Raw genomic sequence first — 19,391 nt, forward strand, 5'->3', positions numbered from 1 at the left:
CCTCCCCACTCCCCCTCCCTCCTCACCTGTGACTGGGGCCTCTATATCCAGCATGGTCCTCTCCTTCCTCTCCACTCTCCTCTCCCTCCCTCCCCACTCCCCCTCCCTCCTCACCTGTGACTGGGGCCTCTATATCCAGCATGGTCCTCTCCTGGCGCAGGATGGCGGCTCCCTCATTGATGATACGTAGGGCCACCACCTCCTCCAGACGACCCTCCTTGGTGAGGTGGGCTTTTAGCAGGTCTACTCTGGGCTTCCCCTCACAGTCAAACACCTCCTTCATGGAGAGCCTGTGGCTCAGGGGGAAGGGGACCGCTAGGAAGAGGAAAGAGGAGAGAGAGAAAGATGGAAAAAGAAATGGGGGAGAGATATGGATGGAGAGAAATAGATGGGGATGGAGAGAGATATGGATGAGAGATGGGGATGGAGAGAGAGATGGGGAGAGATGGGGATGGAAAGAGAGATGGGGAGAGATGGGATGGAGAGAGAGATGGGGAGAGATGGGGTGGAGAGAGAGATGGGGGAGAGATGAGGATGGAGGGAGAGATGGGGTGGAGAGAGAGATGGGGAAAGATGGGGGAGAGATGGGGATGGGGAAAGAGATGGGGGAGAGATGGGGAGAGATGGGGAGAGATGGGGATGGAGAGACAGATGGGGAATAGATGGGGAGAGATGGTAAATAGATGGGGAGAGATGGGGAATAGATGGAGAATAGATGGGGAGAGATGGGGAATAGATGGAGAATAGATGGGGAGAGATGGGGAGAGATGGGGGAGAGATGGGGAATAGATGGGGAATAGATGGGGGAGAGATGGGGGAGAGATGGGGGAGAGATGGGGATGGAGAGACAGATGGGGAATAGATGGGAGAGAGATGGGGGAGAGATGGGGATGGAGAGACAGATGGGGAGAGATGGGGGAGAGATGGGGAATAGATGGGGGAGAGATGGGGATGGAGAGACAGATGGGGAATAGATGGGGGAGAGATGGGGAGAGATGGGGAGAGATGGGGAGAGATGGGGATGGAGAGACAGATGGGGAATAGATGGGGAAGAGATGGGGAATAGATGGGGGAGATATGGGGAATAGATGGGGAGAGATGGGGAATAGATGGGGGAGAGATGGGGATGGCGAGAGAGATGGGGGAGAGATGGTGATGGAGAGACAGATGGGGAATAGATGGGGGAGAGATGGGAGGAGAGATGGGGAATAGATGGGGAGAGATGGGTGAGAGATGGGGATGGCGAGAGAGATGGGGGAGAGATGGGGATGGAGAGAGAGATGGGGGAGAGATGGGGATGGAGAGATGGGGAGAGATGGGGATGGAGAGACAGATGGGGAATAGATGGGGAGAGATGGGGATGGAGAGACAGATGTGGAATAGATGGGGGAGAGATGGGGGAGAGATGGGGGAGAGATGGGGGAGAGATGGGAGGAGAGATGGGGATGGAGAGACAGATGTGGAATAGATGGGGGAGAGATGGGAGGAAAGATGGGGATGGAGAGACAGATGTGGAATAGATGGGGGAGAGATGGGGGAGAGATGGGGATGGAGAGAGAGATGGGGGAGAGAGTGGGGGAGAGATGGGGATGGAGAGAGAGATGGAGAGAGAGATGGGGGAGAGATGGGGATGGAGAGATGGGGGAGAGATGGGGATGGAGAGAGAGATGGGGAATAGATGGGGATGAGAGAGAGATGGGGGAGAGATGGGGAGAGATGGTGATGGAGAGAGATGGGGAGAGATGGGGGAGAGATGGGGATGAGAGAGAGATGGGGGATGGAGAGACAGATGGGGAATAGATGGGGATGGAGAGAGAGATGGGGGAGAGATGGGGATGGAGAGAGATGGGGAGAGATGGGGGAGAGATGGGGAGGAGAGAGAGATGGGGATGGAGAGACAGATGGGGAATAGATGGGGATGGAGAGAGAGATGGGGGAGAGATGGGGGAGGGATGGAGATAGAGAGAGATGGGGGATAGATGAGGGGAGAGATGGGGGAGAGATGGGGATGGAGAGAGAGATGGGGAGAGATGGGGATGGAGAGAGAGATGGGGAGAGATGGGGGAGAGATGGAGAGAGAGATGGGGAGAGATGGGGATGGAGAAATGGGGAGAGATGGGGATGAGGAGAGCGAGATGGGGGAGAGATGGGGATGGAGAGACAGATGGGGAGAGATGGGGATGGAGAGAGAGATGGGGAGAGATGGGGGAGATGGGGGAGAGATGGAGAGAGAGATGGGGAGACATGGGGATGGAGAGATGGGGATGGAGAGAGAGATGGGGAGAGATGGGGAGAGATGGACAGAGAGATGGGGAGAGATGGGGATGGAGAGTGAGATGGGGGAGAGATGGGGATGGAGAGACAGATGGGGAGGGATGGGGATGGAGAGAGAGATGGGGAGAGATGGGGAGAGATGGAGAGAGAGATGGGGAGAGATGGGGATGGAGAGATGGGGAGAGATGGGGATGGAGAGCGAGATGGGAGAGAGATGGGGATGGAGAGACAGATGGGGAGAGATGGGGATGGAGAGAGAGATGTGGAGAGATGGGGATGGAGAGAGAGAGAGATGGGGAGAGATGGGGATGGAGAGAGAGATGGAGAGAGATATGGGGATGGAGAGAGAGAGATGGGGTAGAGAGAGATGGGGAGACAGGGCGACAGGGTGAGAAAAAGTGTAATTCACATCATATACTGTACTGGACGCAGCAGGATACAGGGAAACTACTTATCTATCTATCTATACACATATATATATATACAGTGAGGGGGAAAAAAGTATTTGATCCCCTGCTGATTTTGTACATTTGCCCACTGACAAAGAAATGATCAGTCTATAATTTTAATGGTAGGTTTATTTGAACAGTGAGAGACAGAATAACAACAAAAAAATCCAGAAAAACGCATGTCAAAAATGTTATAAATTGATTTGCATTTTATTGAGGGAAATAAGTATTTGACCCCTCTGCAAAACATGATTTAGTACTTGGTGGCAAAACCCTTGTTGGCAATCCCAGAGGTCAGACATTTCTTGTAGTTGGCCACCAGGTTTGCACACATCTCAGGAGGGATTTTGTCCCACTCCTCTTTGCAGAACTTCTCCAAGTCATTAAGGTTTCGAGGCTGATGTTTGGCAACACGAACCTTCAACTCCCTCCACAGATTTTCTATGGGATTAAGGTCTGGAAACTGGCTAGGCCCCTCCAGGACCTTAATGTGCTTCTTCTTGAGACACTCATTTGTTGCCTTGGCCGTGTGTTTTGGGTCATTGTCATGCTGGAATACCCATCCACGACCCATTTTCAATGCACTGGCTGAGGGAAGGAGGTTCTCACCCAAGATTTGATGGTACATGGCCCCATCCATTGTCCCTTTGATGCGGTGAAGTTGTCCTGTCCCCTTAGCAGAAAAACACCCCCAAAGCATAATGTTTCCACCTCCATGTTTGACGGTGGGGATGGTGTTCTTGGGGTCATAGGCAGCATTCCTCCTCCTTCAAACACGGCGAGTTGAGTTGATGCCAAAGAGCTCCATTTTGGTCTCATCTGACCACAACACTTTCACCCAGTTGTCCTCTGAATCATTCAGATGTTCATTGGCAAACTTCAGACGGGCCTGTATATGTTCTTTCTTGACCAGGGGGACCTTGCGGGCACTGCAGGATTTCAGTCCTTCACGGCGTAGTGTGTTACCAATTGTTTTCTTGCTGACTATGGTCACATACACACATATACATTCATGCTACACACACATCACAACTGCTGCTACCAGACTTTTTTTTCTACTTCTCAGTTTATACACTTCCCCCCCCCCTTCAGTTTACATGTGTAAATATTGGACTGCAGTGCCTTCTGAAAGTATTCATACCCCTTGACTTATTTGACATTTTGTTGTGTTACAGCCTGAATTCAAAATTACAAAGGTGCACACTGTATTAGAGTACTTATGAAATGCACATGGTTATATTTGGTAACAGGTGTTTATTTGACCTAGACTCCAACCCTATTCGATGCATTGAACGGATGTGGATGGAGAAAAATCTACATGAGGGTATAAATGTAAAAACCCTCTGAGGAAGGCCTTGAGGCCGATACGGGAAGCTTTGTAAAGAGTAACGATACTAGCAAGAGCAGTGTGTGGGTTTCTTCTTTCTTCTTACAGCCTGAATTCAAAATGGATTAAATATTGTATTTTTCTCACCCATCTACACACAGTACACCATAATTACAAAGTGAAAACATGTTTTTAGAAATGTTAGCAAATTTATTGAAAATGAAAAACAGAAATATCTAATTTACCTATCTATTCACGCCCCTGAGTCAATTAAACAATAAGACATGAGGAGGTGTGGTATATGGCCAATATACCATGGCTAAGGGCTGTTCTTAAGCACAACGCTAATTGCTATTATAAACTGGTTACCAACGTAATTAGAGCAGTAAAATAAATATTTTGTCATACCCGTGGTATACAGTTTGATATACCACGGCTGTCAGCCAATCAGCATTCAGGGCTCGAACCACCCAGTTTATAATACACGTTCGAATCACCTTTGGCAGCAATTACAGCTGTGAGTCTTTCTTGGTCAAATTTGCACTTTTAAAAGAAAATTCTTCAAGCTCTGTCAAGTTGGTTGTTAGTCATTGCTAGACAGCCATTTTCATGTCTTGCCATAGAATTTCAAGCAGATTAAAGTCAAAACTGTAAATAGGCTACTCAGAAACATTTGTCTCCCAGTGTCTGTTGGAAAGCAGACAGAACCATATTTTCCTCTTGGATTTTGACTGTGCTCTATTCCGTTTCTTTTTATCCTTAAAAACTCCCTAATCCTTGACAAGAAGCATACCCATAACCTTGATTCAGCCACCACCGTGCTTGAAATGATGGAGAATGGTACTAATTGATGTGATATGTTGGATTTGCCCTAAATATAATGCTTTGGGGCCTTATTGGAAATAGGATGCATATTTTGGAATATTATTCTGTACAGCACTTTTATCAAACTTATTCAACAGAGGGCCAAGAGTCTGAGGATTTTGCCTCTACAATTGTACTTTATTGATGAATTAAGATCACTAATTAGTAAGGAACTCCCCTCACCTGGTTGTCTACATCTTAATTGAAAGGAAAAAAACAAAAATACCCAGACACTCGGCCCTCTGTGGATTGAGTTTGACACCCCTGCTGTACAAGCTTCCTTCTTTTCACTCTGTCAGTTAGGTTGGTATTGTTGAGTAACTACAATGTTGTTGATCCATCCTCAGTTTTCTCCTATCACAGCCATTAAACTCTGTAACTGTTTTAAAGTCACCATTGGTCTCATGGCGGTTTCCTTCCTCTCCTGCAACTGAGTTAGGAAGGACATCTGTTTCTTTGTAGTGTATTGATGCACCATCCAAAGTCTAATTATCAACTTCACCTCAAAGGGATATTCAACGTCTTCTTTTCTTAATTTTTACCCATCTACAAATAGTTTTCAAGTTTCACCTTTGAATGTCACGTGCGCAAGTACAGTGAAATGTCTTCCTTGCAAGCGCCCAACAATGCAGTGATCAATGAAACACTTTGCAAGGCATTGGAAAACCTCCCTTGGTCTTTGTGGTTGAATCTGTGTTTTAAGTTCACTGCTCCAATAAGGAACCTTACAGATAATTGTATGTGTTTGGTACTGAGATGAGGCAGTCATTAAACAATCATGTTGAACACTATTGTTGCACACAGTCCATGCAACGTATTATGTGACTTGTTCAGCACATTTTTTATGCTGAACTTGAATACATTTTGACTCAAGACATTTCAGCTTTAAATTTTGCATTCTTTTGTACACATTTGTAAAAAACATAATTCCACTTTATGGGGTATTGTGTGTAGGCCATCTTTTAGTATTTCTTATTTAATATTTCTTATTTCTTTAGTGTTGTTGCATTTTCGAGAAGTAAGCATTTCATTGGACGATGTGTACCATGCGTATCCCGTATATACAACTAATAAAACTTTAAACTTGAATGTACTGTCTGTGTTATAGGTGGCCTAACAGGCTTTATTTCAGCATAGCTATGGCTGAGTTGTCGGTTTGCACTTTGCAGCGGTGTTTCTCTTACATAATGAAGGCCCTTAGGGCACTGCTGGAGATGACTGGTGAGGAGAGTGATAAAGCAAGAGCTCCCAGCTGCACATGAGTACTCACACACACACACAGGCACAAAGGCAAAAGCCCATACACACACTGAGACACGAACACACATACAGTTGAAGTAGGAAGTTTATATATACTTAGGTTGGAGTCATTAAAACTTGTTTTTCAACCACTCCACAAATTTCTTGATAACAAACTATAGTTTTGGCAAGTCGGTTAGGACATCTACTTTGTGCATGACACAAGTAATTGAAGTACAGATTATTTCACTTATAATTCACTGTATCACAATTCCAGTGGGTCAGAAGTTTACGTACACTAAGATGACTGTGCCTTTAAACAGCTTGGAAAATTACAGAAAATAATGTCATGGCTTTATCAAATCAAATCAAATCAAAGTTTATTTGTCAAGTGCGCCGAATACAACAGGTGTAGACCTTACAGTGAAATGCTTACTTACAGGCTCTAAACAACAGTGTCAAAAAAGGTATATGTGTGTGTGTGTGTGTGTGTGTGTGTGTGTGTGTGTGTGTGTGTGTGTGTGTGTGTGTGTGTGTGTGTGTGTGTGTGTGTGTGTGTGTAGGTAAGTAAAGAAATAAAACAACAGTAAAAAGACATTTGAAAATAAGAGTAGCAAGGCTATACAGACACCTGTTAGTCAGGCTTATTGAGGTAGTATGTACATGTAGGTATGGTTAAAGTGACTATGCATATATGATGAACAGAGAGTAGCAGTAGCGTAAAAAGAGGGGTTGGAGGGTGGTGGGACACAATGCAGATAGCCCGGTTAGCCAATGTGCGGGAGCACTGGTTGGTCGGGCCAATTGAGGCAGTATGTACATGGATGTATGGTCAAAGGGACTATGCATATAAGATAAACAGAGAGTAGCAGCAGCGTAAAAGAGGGGTTGGGGGGGGGGCACACAATGCAAATAGTCTGGGTAACCATTTGGTTAGATGTTCAGGAGTCTTATGGCTTGGGGGTAAAAACTGTTGAGAAGCCTTTTTGTCTTAGACTTGGCACTCCGGTACCGCTTGCCATGCGGTAGTAGAGAGAACAGTCTATGACAATTTTTAGGGCCTTCCTCTGACACTGCCTGGTGTAGAGGTCCTGGATGGCAGGCAGCTTTACCCCAGTGATGTATTCGGCCGTACGCACAACCCTCTGAAGTGCCCTGCGGTCGGAGGCCGAGCAATTGCCGTACCAGGCAGTGATGCAACCGGTCAGGATGTTCTCGATGTTGCAGCTGTAGAACCTTTTGAGGATCTCAGGACCCATGCCAAATCTTTTTAGTTTCCTGAGGGGGAATAGGCTTTGTCGTGCCCTCTTCACGACTGTCTTGGTGTGTTTGGACCATTCTAGTTTGTTGTTGATGTGGACACCAAGGAATTAGAAGCTCTCAACCTGCTACACTACAGCCCCGTTGATGAGAATGGGGACGTGCTCGGTGCTCCTTTTCCTGTAGTCCACAATCATCTCCTTACTCTTGGTTACGTTGAGGGATAGGTTGTTATTCTGGCACCAGGTGTTATTCTGGCACCCAGCCAGGTCTCTGACCTCCTCCCTATAGGCTGTCTCGTCCACCATAGTCCCTGTGCCCAAGAACACAAAGGCAACCTGCCTAAATTACTACAGACCCGTAGAACACACGTCTGTAGCCATGAAGTGCTTTGAAAGGCTGGTAATGGCTCACATCAACACCATTATCCCAGAAACCCTAGACCCACTCCAATTTGCATACCACCCAAACAGATCCACAGATGATGCAATCTCTATTGCACTCCACACTGCCCTTTCCCACCTGGACAAAAGGAACACCTATGTGAGAATGCCATTCATTGACTATAGCTCAGCGTTCAACACCATAGTACCCTCAAAGCTCATCACTAAGCTAAGGACCCTGGGACAAAACACCTCCCTCTGCAACTGGGTCCTGGACTTCCTGACGGGTCACCCCCAGGTGGTGAGGGTAGGTAGCAACACTTTAGAAGCTTCTGATAGGCTAATTGACATCACTTTAGTAAATTGGAGGTGTACCTGTGGATGTATTTCAAGGCCTATCTTCAAACTAAGTGCCTCTTTGCTTGACATCATGGGAAAATTCTAAGAAATCAACCAAGACCTCAGAAAAAAAATTGAAGACCTCCACAAGTCTGATTTATCCTTGGGAGCAATTTCAAAATGCTTGAAGGTACCACGTTCATCTGTACAAACAATAGTAAGCAAGTATAAACACCATGGGACCACGCAGCCGTCATAGCGCTCAGGAAGGAGACGCGTTCTGTCTTCTAGAGATGAACGTACTTTGGTGCGAAAAGTGCAAATCAATCCCAAAACAACAGCAAAGAACCTTGTGAAGATGCTGGAGGAAACAGGTACAAAGTATCTATATCCACAGTAAAATGAGTCCTATATCGACATAACCTGAAAGGCCGCTCAGCAAGGAAGAAGCCACTGCTCCAAAACCTCCATAAAAAAGCCAGACTACGGTTTGCAACTGCACATGGTGACAAAGATCGTACTTTTTGGAGAAATGTCCTCTGGTCTGATGAAACAAAAATAGAACTGTTTGGCCATAATGACCATTGTTATGTTTGGAGGAAAATGGGGGACGCTTGCAAGCCGAAGAACACCATCCCAACCGTGAAGCACGGGGGTGGCAGCATCATGTTGTGGGGGTGCTTTGCTGCAGGAGGGACTGGTGCTCTTCACAAAATAGATGGCGTCATGAGGAAGTAAAATTATGTGGATATATTGAAGCAACATCTCAAGACATCAGTTAAAGCTTGGTCGCAAATGGGTCTTCCAAATGGACAATGACCCCAAGCATACTTCCAAGGTTGTGGCAAAATAGCTTAAGGACAGCAAAGTCAAGGTATTGGAGTGGCCATCACAAAGCCCTGACCTCAGTCCTATAGAAGATTTGTGGGCAGAACTGAAAAATTGTGTGCGAGCAAGGAGGCCTACAAACCTGACTCAGTTACACCAGCTCTGTCAGGATGAATAGGCCAAAATTTACCCAACTTATTGTGGGAAGCTACCCGAAAAGTTTGACCCAAGTTAAACCATTTAAAGGCAATGCTACCAAATACTAATTGAGTGTATGTAAACTTGTGACCCACTGGGAATGTGATGAAAGAAATAAAAGCTGAAAGAAATAATTATCTCTACTATCATTCTGGTGATCCTAACTGACCTAAGACATGGAATTTTTACTCGGATTAAATGTCAAAAACTGAGTTTAAATGTCTTTGGCTAAGGTGTATGTAAACTTCCAACTTCAACTGTACATCCACGTATGCACACACATACACAAACAAAGAAATACAGAGACAGAAATACACACAACCAGGTAAAGTTTCGGCAACACAGAAACACACTTGTGTGCGAACGCACACACAGATAAACACACACAAACACCCACACACACACATAAACACACACACATAAACAACACACACACACACACACATAAAGGTAATGTTCTGCAGGATCTACAGAGCCTCATGAAGCCCCACCAGTGCTAACACAGATAATGGCCTAGATCAGGAAAGTAGGCCTTCTGCTCACTCTCTCTCTCTCTTTTTTCTTTCTTTCTTTCTTTCTTTCCTTCTTTCTCTCTCTGTTTCTTTCTGCCTTCTATCCATCACCCTCTAACTGTCCGCTGCTACCTCCTGACTGCCCCTATCACCTAAACCGTAAATCAGGCTAATTCATCACACACACACACACACACACACGGACGCACACGTGCACACACACGGACGCACACGTGCACACACACACACACACATGGACGCACACGTGCACACACACACACACGGACGCACACGTGCACACACACACACATGGACGCACACGTGCACACACGCGGACGCACACGTGCACACACACACACACAGATGGACGTGCACACACACGCACATGGACGCACACGTGCACACACACACACACACACACATGGACGCACACGTGCACACACACACACGGGCGCACACGTGCACACACACACACACACACGCACAGGTGCACACACACACACATGGACGCACACGTGCACACACACACACCCTCACTTCAGGCTCCGCAGCCCCCAACTAGTCATGTGTCTCTGAGGTTTTGGGTGTATTCCACACTGTCAGAGTACCCCACTGAGCTAAAGGGCTAACCAGGTCAGGTTACTGCTCCTGGTCCACTACGGTAGGATTAGCTCTACAGGGAACTAACCCACACTGTTCTTTTACCAATACAAGGAATGTCCTGTCCAATGCACTGCCCTAGTTCCACCACCAAACTACTCTAACCCACTATGGTATGGTATGGTTTGAGGGTGTGTGAGAGTATGTGCAAGTGAAAAATGTGTGTGTGTGTGTGTGTGTGTGTGTGTGTGTGTGTGTGTGTGTGTGTGTGTGTGTGTGTGTGTGTGTGTGTGTGTGTGTGGTGTGTGTGTGTGTGTGTGTGTGTGTGTGTGTGTGTGTGTGTGTGTGTGTGTGTGTGCGTGAGACTGTGATTGTGAGGGAAGAGAGGAGAGGAGAGGAGGAGGGTAGGGAGGGTGGGGGAGGAGAGGAGAGGAGAGGAGGAGAGGAGAGGAGAGGAGAGGAGAGGAGAGGAGAGGAGAGGAGAGGAGAGGAGAGGAGAGGAGAGGAGAGGAGAGGAGAGGAGAGGAGAGGAGAGGAGAGGAGAGGAGAGGAGAGGAGAGGAGAATTGAGAAAAAGTAGGACAGATATTGAAGATAATGGAGAGTTTGAGAAAACAAAATACAGTACTTGGAAAAAAAGGCTTTGTAGAATATTATATACTGGGTGGTTTGAGAACTGAATGCTGATTGACTGACAGCCGTTGTATATCAGAACGTACAGTTGAAGTCGGATATTTACATACACCTCAGCCTAATACATTTAAACTCATTTTTTCACAATTCCTGACATTAAATCCGAGTAAAAATTCCCTGTCTTAGGTCAGTTAGGATCACCACTTGATTTTAAGAATGTAAAATGTCAGAATAGTAGAGAATGATTTATTTCAGCTTTTATTTTTTTCATCACATTCCCAGTGGGTCAGAGGTTTACATAGACTCAATTAGTATTTGGTAGCATTGCCTTTAAATTGTTTAACTTGGGTCAAAAGTTTTGGGTAGCCTTCCACAAGCTTCCCACAATAAATTGGGTGAATTTTGTCCATTCCTCCTGACAGAGCTGGTGTAACTGAGTCAGGTTTTTAGGCCTCCTTACTCAGACACGATTTTTCAGTTATGCCCACAAATTTTTTATGGGATTGAGGTCAGGGCTTTGTGATGGCCACTCCAATACCTTGACTTTGTTGTCCTTAAGCTATTTTGCCACAACTTTGGAAGTATACTTGGGGTCATTGTCCATTTGGAAGACCCATTTGCGACCAAGTTTTAACTGATGTCTTGAGATGTTGCTTCAATATATCCACATAGTTTTCCTACCTCATGATGCCATCTATTTTGTGAAGTGCACCAGTCCCTCCTGCAGCAAAGCACCCCCACAACATGATGCTGCCACCCCCGTGCTTCACGGTTGGGATGGTGTTCCTTGGCTTGCAAACCTCCTCCTTTTTCCTCCAAACATAACGATGGTCATTATGGCCAAACAGTTATTTTTTGTTTCATCAGACCAGAGGACATTTCTCCAAAAAGTACGATCTTTGTCCCCATGTGCAGTTGCAAACCGTAGTCTGGCTTTTTTTATGGCGGTTTTGGAGCAGTGGCTTCTTCCTTGCTGAGCGGCCTTTCAGGTTAAGTCGATATAGGACTCGTTTTACCCCTCATGCCTTATTAGCCTGCTACTGTATATGTACAGACAGTTGAAAAACACTAAAGTGCCTTTTATCAACATATCTGCTGTAGTTAGACCTGACAGCTCTGCATTTGCCATTGGTTCAAAAAACCATCGCTGCGTTTCCCCGTGGCATCTTGGTGTGTGTTGTTGACTGCGTGTGAGGAACCTGTTTCTGTCTCAATATGTTGGCCTCTGCAAGACCTCGTGGAGAATGATACAACACATCTCAGGAGATCTGCTCATCCTACAGCCTGTCACTGCATAAATAAATGAGAGGGAGGAATTGAGTGATGAAAGAATGGGAGCACGGAACGAGAGGAGTGAGAGAGTGCAAAATAAGAAGGGGGAGGGGTGTGATAGTGCACATGCTTATGTGTGTGTGTGTGTACATGCGTGTCTTTATGTCTACGTGTGTGTGTGTGTGTGTGTGTGTGTGTGTGTGTGTGTGTGTGTGTGTGTGTGTGTGTGTGTGTGTGTGTGTGTGTATTTGTGTGTGTGTGTGTATTTGTGCGTGCATGTTTGTGTATATGTGTGTGTGTTCATGCCTCCACAATCTCTGACCCAGATCAGCTAGCAGCCTAGCACAGATCCATGGGTCTTTGAAGGTGTGTGTGTGTGCATGCTTCACACATGAAGGACCATCAAGTGTACATATGCTCACACACACACACACACACACACTGACAGAAACAACGGTCCGTCCCCTAACAGCATGTCCTCATTAGACAATCTCTCTCTCTCTCTACCTCCTTTCCTTTCTCTCACTGTACCTCTCTCCCTCCTTCTCTCCCTCACTGCATACTCTAAAGGGCTATAAATACTCTGTCCTGCCATAGTACGCACAGAACTAAGAGAAAACTGTCAACGTGTGACCTACCTCGCTACGGGCACCACACACATGAATATTAACTGTACACACACTCACTCACACACACACACACACACAAATACTAACTGTACACACACTCACTCACTCACACACACACACAAACACACACACACTCACTCACACACACACACAAATACTAAATGTACACACACTCACTCACACACACACACAAATACTAACTGTACACACACTCACTCACACACACACACACACACAAATACTAACTGTACACACACACACACACAAAAACTAACTGTACACACACACACACAAAATACTAACTGTACACACACTCTCTCACACACACACACACACACACACACAAATACTAACTGTACACACACACACACACACACACACACACACAAATACTAACTGTACACACACTCACTCACTCACACACAAACACACACACACTCACTCACACACACACAAATACTAACTGTACACACACTCACTCACACACACACACACACACACACACAAATATCAATACTGTTGGGTTGTACTTTGAAATAGTTGCTATACTAGAAGTTAATGGTTATATGTAGGAGGAATGTAAATGGTGGGGTCAAGGGAGGGTGGAGAAGAAGTATGGGTCTGGAAAGTTACAAAGTGAGGTCTCTGATAAGGTTGGATAGCTGTGGATTAGTGAGGAATGAGGGCCGAGGTTAAATCAGATGAAGGGAGAGGGAACAGTTTTACAACCCACATCCCTTAACTTTCTGCCTAGCAACACAGAGACAGTGTTTAGACGTGCAAGCAGGAGACTCCTCCTAAAGGAGGGTATAAATACTGGTGCTGGTTGGAATATGTCTTGTCTTATTCAGATGTTTGACCCATTGGGTGAATTAACTTAGTTTGAGCTTTGACTAGTTGTCTGTTAGTTTTTCATTGTGTTTGTCAGAACCTAGCAATACTAACTGTACACACACTCTCACCCCCACACACACACACACACACGCGCACACACACAACACACACATTAATACTAACTGTACACACACACACACACACACACACACACACACACACATGAATACTAACTGTACACACACACTCACACACACATGAAACTAACTGTACACACTCTCTCACACACACACACACAAATACTGACTGTACACACACTCACTCACACACACATGAATACTAACTGTACACACACTCACACACACACACATACACACACACACTCACATGAATTGTAACTGTACACACACTCACACACACAAATATTAACTATACACACACTCACATACAGATTCACACACACAGGGCGCAAGGTGCCCCAAGCCATGCCAGGAATGGTGTGTGTGTGTGTATGCATTTGTGTATGTGTGTGTGCATGCATGCTTGCATTCCTGAATGAAAAATCCTTTCATCCTTCCTTCTTGCCTCCTTCCATCCTTCCTTCCTACCTCAATACTGATCACTGATCTGACAGTGCTGAACAGGTTAAATAGCTCAGCAAAATTGTGGTTTATCCAATCCCATCTATCTTTATTTATTGCATATAATGTACAATATGTGAACCATTCAGACAAGACCTCTTTGCAGAGTAAGTCTGCGGAATGGAGAGATCTCTGATGATTGCTTCTATTCTCTGACTGGTATGCCTGAATGAAAGGTTCAACCACTTAGCCTGAAAACACTCTAATGTAATACCTGATAGCCTATCAACTTGAGGAGATTGCGTGAGTCACTAGAGAAATAAAAGACAGCTGGGTTCGTAGCAACTTTCCTCAGAAAGTGGACCATAAGGAGAGCACTAGTATGGCCATGGATAGTCACAAAGTTTTTATTAACGTTACATGCAAGGCATGTGAGGAAAGGTGACTCGGGCTCTTCCTCAATAGTCTTCCCTCCATTCCTTGTGTCCTAACCTCCGGTCCTTTCCTTGCAAACTCTAAATGTCAATAGGCAGGCCAAATCGAGGGCTTTGATGATAGTTGATTAGTTTAATCAAATATGTGTGTTAGTGCTGGGCTGGAACTAAATCCTGCACATTGTGTGGTTCACCAGGATTGAAGATCACAAGTCTTTCATATAAAATCTGTTGAGAACGGTTTGCAAATCTGAGCCATTAGATTGGTTAAAGTCCATAGGATCAGAAGATCCTATTGGTCCTGGGAGATTCTGTCTGTCCATTAGCCTACATCATACAATCCTCCATCTCTTTCTCTCTCTCTCTCCTCATCTACTTCAACTCCTCAATGTACCTGTCACATACTCTCTTTCCTCTCCTGCCTCTCACCTAGCGAGCACTCCGTCCTGGTTCAGTGCCTCCATTCATCTGCCGTTGTGCTCTCTCTCTTCCAAATCGTTCTGATCCCTCCATCCTATCCCACGCTCTCCTAGTCCATCTACAGTAGCCTACACACACCCATTTCTGGATGTAACAAAGCTACCGTCTGGACTCCCTCACCATTCATAGGCCTACTGTAGCCATACTGCACTCATTTAACTAAAGGCCTTTATATATGCTCTCTCCGCTCCCTCCTCTCATCTGAAATGTTCTCTCTCACTGTGATGTGTCTCTCTCCTCTAGGCTACAATCTATTCTCACAGTGGCATTGAGCTAGATTATGTGTGTATGGGTTTGCATACTGCTGTTCAGTTTACTATTACAGATGAGCACTATAGCACACTGCCCAGCTGCGTTCCAACACGCACGCGCACGTACGTGCACGCGCGGCGCACGTGCACATACACTCAGCCAAACGCGCCCCACACGGAAAACCCGGGCTTTCCCGACCGAGTGTCAATCTGTCCCGCGTCCCCCTTTTTTCCCACACCAGAAACCGGCGATAATCTCCCAGTTATGCATCGTCGCATGTGACTACGTGCACACAGTCCATACACTGCCAGGGTTGTTGTGACCCCGATAAACATGACAATCTGCGCAGATACTGTGTACTAAGGCTGGCTGAACCTCGTCTGATGCCGCCAACGCGTAAAAGCCGCTCTTCATAAACATGAAATATTCCATAATCTAAAGATGCAATAAAAGCATGATATACTGCTTTAATGAACGCAATAGGCTACATACAATATGCTGATACGCAACTAAGCATTCCGAAACTCCATTTTGTCTCTCATTTGGCTCTCAGTGAGACAGAATGATCCGGGGAGGCCAATACAAATAGAATAGTGAGGAAAGTGAGACCTTACGCGCACAATTTGTGCAGATGCACATAATTTCTTTAGGCATAATGTAGCATGAGGGAGAAACGTTAATAACGCGAAATATGCAGTATATTACGTTTCAAACCCACAAAAATAAGAACACAACCATAGGTGCAGGATGAATGACATTATGAGCTTCCATATATGGAACCGAATCTAGTCTCTTCTACCTCGCAAGATGTATCCTAAAAACAATTAAATAAATAAATTGCCTGGCGGTGTGAGTCAAATTTGCATAAAAATACATCTAGACATCGACAACGTAGACCAAGCTGTAGAGCTCTCACAGCAGTTAACGTCATGGCTATGAACACTCCGATAACGCCTACGCAAGGGACCTCACTAAAAATGGTTCAGGGATGGATAAATGGCAAGTCCCAAAACATATCCGCTATTCACATCGTCACTTCCACGGATCCATGTATCAACTCGTGACACATACCCGTTTTATCAATATCTAATAGCCTACATACAGGCCTTATACCCGTAAATTAAGCTTAAGAGACAATGTAACCAATTATAATATTACCTTTGAGTCTTCCTTTCGCTGTCATCGTCAAACTGCCAGAAATGTTTCATTGGAAAGAGATGCTATTCTCTCTCTCTCTCTCTCTCTCTCTCTCTCTCTCTCTCTCTCTCTCTCTCTCTCTCTCTCTCTCTCTCTCTCTCTCTCTCTCACACACACACACACTCTCTCTCTCTCTCTCTCTCTCACACACACACACACACACTCTCTCTCTCTCTCGCGCGCGCGCTCTCTCTCGCTGGTGGGTACATGTAGGCCTACTTCAGAATACCACAAGGCACCGGGCGAATAAAGCGAGCTCATGCAGCATCACCATGTCACTCAGTGCGCGCGGAGAGACATTCCCCATAATAATAAATAAAGGGGTATTTCCTCATAGTGCACAGGTCGTAGCACCTTCTCGGCATTCAGAACCTAAAACATATTTGCTTAGGACTGAAAGGGGTGGCCGTGTCAATCATCAAACACTGGCATCGATAGCTCGACTACGTTGCTGTTTCATCAGTGACTCAACATACAATATCCTTAAGAGTGTTTTGTTTTATTATTGGGGGATAAATTAAAAGGGGGGAGAAAGGGGGATACACACACACATGCAATCACATATCGACATTATTGCAGCCATGTTTACAGCCAATGCAAAGCCAATGATCCAAACAATAACGCATAAGCATCATTATATAATTGTGCGTACTTTTAACCGGCCGATCGTCGGAGTTCATGCTCGCACCGCTGTCGGACATCCTCGGGGGCTTCTGTCAGGGGCCAACCAAATGTATCTGGTCCTCGGGCAGACGTCGAGAATGTTTGCAGTTGCGGGGTGCGTTTGCTGCAGTAGCATCCCTCGGTGTCGCCGTAATCTTTCAAACGGGGCTGCTGGGGAGGTCTGCGGCGGGTCTCTGGGGAAATGATGAGCGGATACCTGTCTTCTGGGGCATGCTGGGGAACCGTGTGGCCTGGATGAAGGTGTGAAGAGGCCTGGAGCGTACTGGGCTGCCTCTCTTCGCAGGACTCCCTCAGTGCGCTCTGTGGTGCGGCGACACCCCGGAATGGCGAAAGGAGGAACTCCCACGCACACACTCTGCCTCATATAGGGACAGCCTCATACCGCCATCCGGTGGAGGTTCTAATGCGGGGCTTCCCCCTTTCGTCCTACGAACCAACCCCCTGATATTATGTTATTACCGGTGTGTGAATGTATGAATGTGTGTGTGTGGTGTGTGAATGTGTGTGTGTGTGTGTGTGTGTGTGTGTGTGTGTGTGTGTGTGTGTGTGTGTGTGTGTGTGTGTGTGTGTGTGTGTGTGTGTGTGTGTTCATAACAATAGGCTAATACTTATATATTTATGTTATTATAGGAGATCTGTCCCTATTGGGGATCTGCCTCAGAGCTCAGAGGAGAGCATATTCATTATTGGGGAAGCATCACACATCTATAAAGGGCATCACGTTTAGGGTATAGGCTACATATGCCTACCAATAAATACACAAATACAATGCCCACCTGCAATGGTATGTCTGATTTATTTTTTGTGAGAATGCACACTGGGTACAGGTTACTGCAAGCAGCCCTCTGTATACAGCGGCAGATCTTTTCTTTCCATAACATTGGGGGAAGATCCAGCACAAATAGTAATAGCCTCTCTGGCCCCTGGGCGACATAAGTGCACTAAACTCGTCCTCTATATGAACATTTATGGCGCAAGCGGTAGTGCCTGGTAGTGCACACCCTGTCTTCTTCTTTAAACCTGGTTTAGGATAGTGGGGTGTTAGAGACGCAATATCAACTGAAGCGCAATAAATTAACAGCATATAATGCACGTGAGTAAGTACAGAGTATAAACATGAATGAGAGTAGCATGATCTTATTTTCATTACCGTCATTATTAGTCTGCTTTCCAAATAGACCAAGGTCTATTATGTTTCATGTGAAAATGAACTCAAGTGAAGTCAAAACAGATCATGCATTAGTAAAGAGTTCATGCGGAATATTTGACATCCAATAAAACATGACATTCTGTCAAATTGTGTTTAGGGTGAGGTGGTGGACTGGAATGCTCCTATCTGCTATACTTTGTTCTGTACCATACAGTCATCGTTCTGCACAGTGACACTTCCTTTAGTGCTATATTCTCATGATGAGAACGTCAACCAGTCCTTATCCCTTAATAAAATTCACCCTTGGGATATGTATTTTATTCTTTAACTGTCCCATAGAAATGTAATAACCCATATTCATGAACAGGAATCATAATTATTTACCTGATTGTGGTGTGTTCAAACCATTTCTATTGCAACTCATTTGCTGTGAGATGTGTTAGTAAACCATTTGCAAGGATCTCCCATGAGCTTGCAGCAGTGCAAAATATATGCATGAAAGCCATTTTGGCTCGAATCGTTCACTATTGGGCGCGTTCAATCAGATCACTTTAGTCAGCCTTCCAAAGTGTCGCATTATGGGGATAAAAAATGTTCGACTTGCGCCTACATGAGGACTGCATAAACTTTACAAAAGACATGTGACCAATCATTTGGGTGTTTTGTTTGACCCACATAAACGTGACCAACTTAGCTTTGGACTGATTCATGTGTAGGCTACAATTGAATGTGATATTTGAGGCTCTTTTCACCAATTGATAGTACAATACACACCTATATTTACAATACAGTTTGTGAGAATGTGATATGGGGGGTTTGAGACATGCTTATTTCGATATTACAAAGAAAAACTTTTATAAACAATGGCAACACTTTCATGTTGACTGAGCCTCGATGTTGAAAAACCTCATCAATGTCTGACTTTCGGCTATCGAGATGCCCTTCCGCCTCTTCACTCTTGGACTGTCGTCTA

At 45.4% G+C, this 19,391-nt stretch overlaps 1 protein-coding gene across 4 annotated transcripts in view; it reads right to left on the reverse strand.

The window, feature by feature from the left end:
* The window catches only part of ppp3cb (protein phosphatase 3, catalytic subunit, beta isozyme), a 40,591-nt gene extending 22,951 nt beyond the window's left edge, over window positions 1-17,640 (reverse strand). For 2 of the 4 annotated variants that reach the window (XM_042303252.1, XM_042303253.1), the window contains exons 1-2: window positions 17,237-17,640; window positions 115-315 (exon numbers count right to left, since the gene is read on the reverse strand). In XM_042303252.1, the coding sequence (XP_042159186.1) occupies window positions 115-315; window positions 17,237-17,285 (250 nt within the window). In that variant the 5' untranslated portion in view covers window positions 17,286-17,640. Of the gene's footprint in view, window positions 1-114; window positions 316-16,545; window positions 16,653-17,236 lie in introns of those variants that run through there. The other 2 variants (XM_042303250.1, XM_042303251.1) reach the window with 2 other exon arrangements.
* Between the last annotated feature and the right edge of the window lie 1,751 nt (window positions 17,641-19,391).

The sequence above is a fragment of the Oncorhynchus tshawytscha genome, linkage group LG21 (assembly GCF_018296145.1).
Source record: "Oncorhynchus tshawytscha isolate Ot180627B linkage group LG21, Otsh_v2.0, whole genome shotgun sequence".
NCBI lineage: Eukaryota > Metazoa > Chordata > Actinopteri > Salmoniformes > Salmonidae > Oncorhynchus > Oncorhynchus tshawytscha.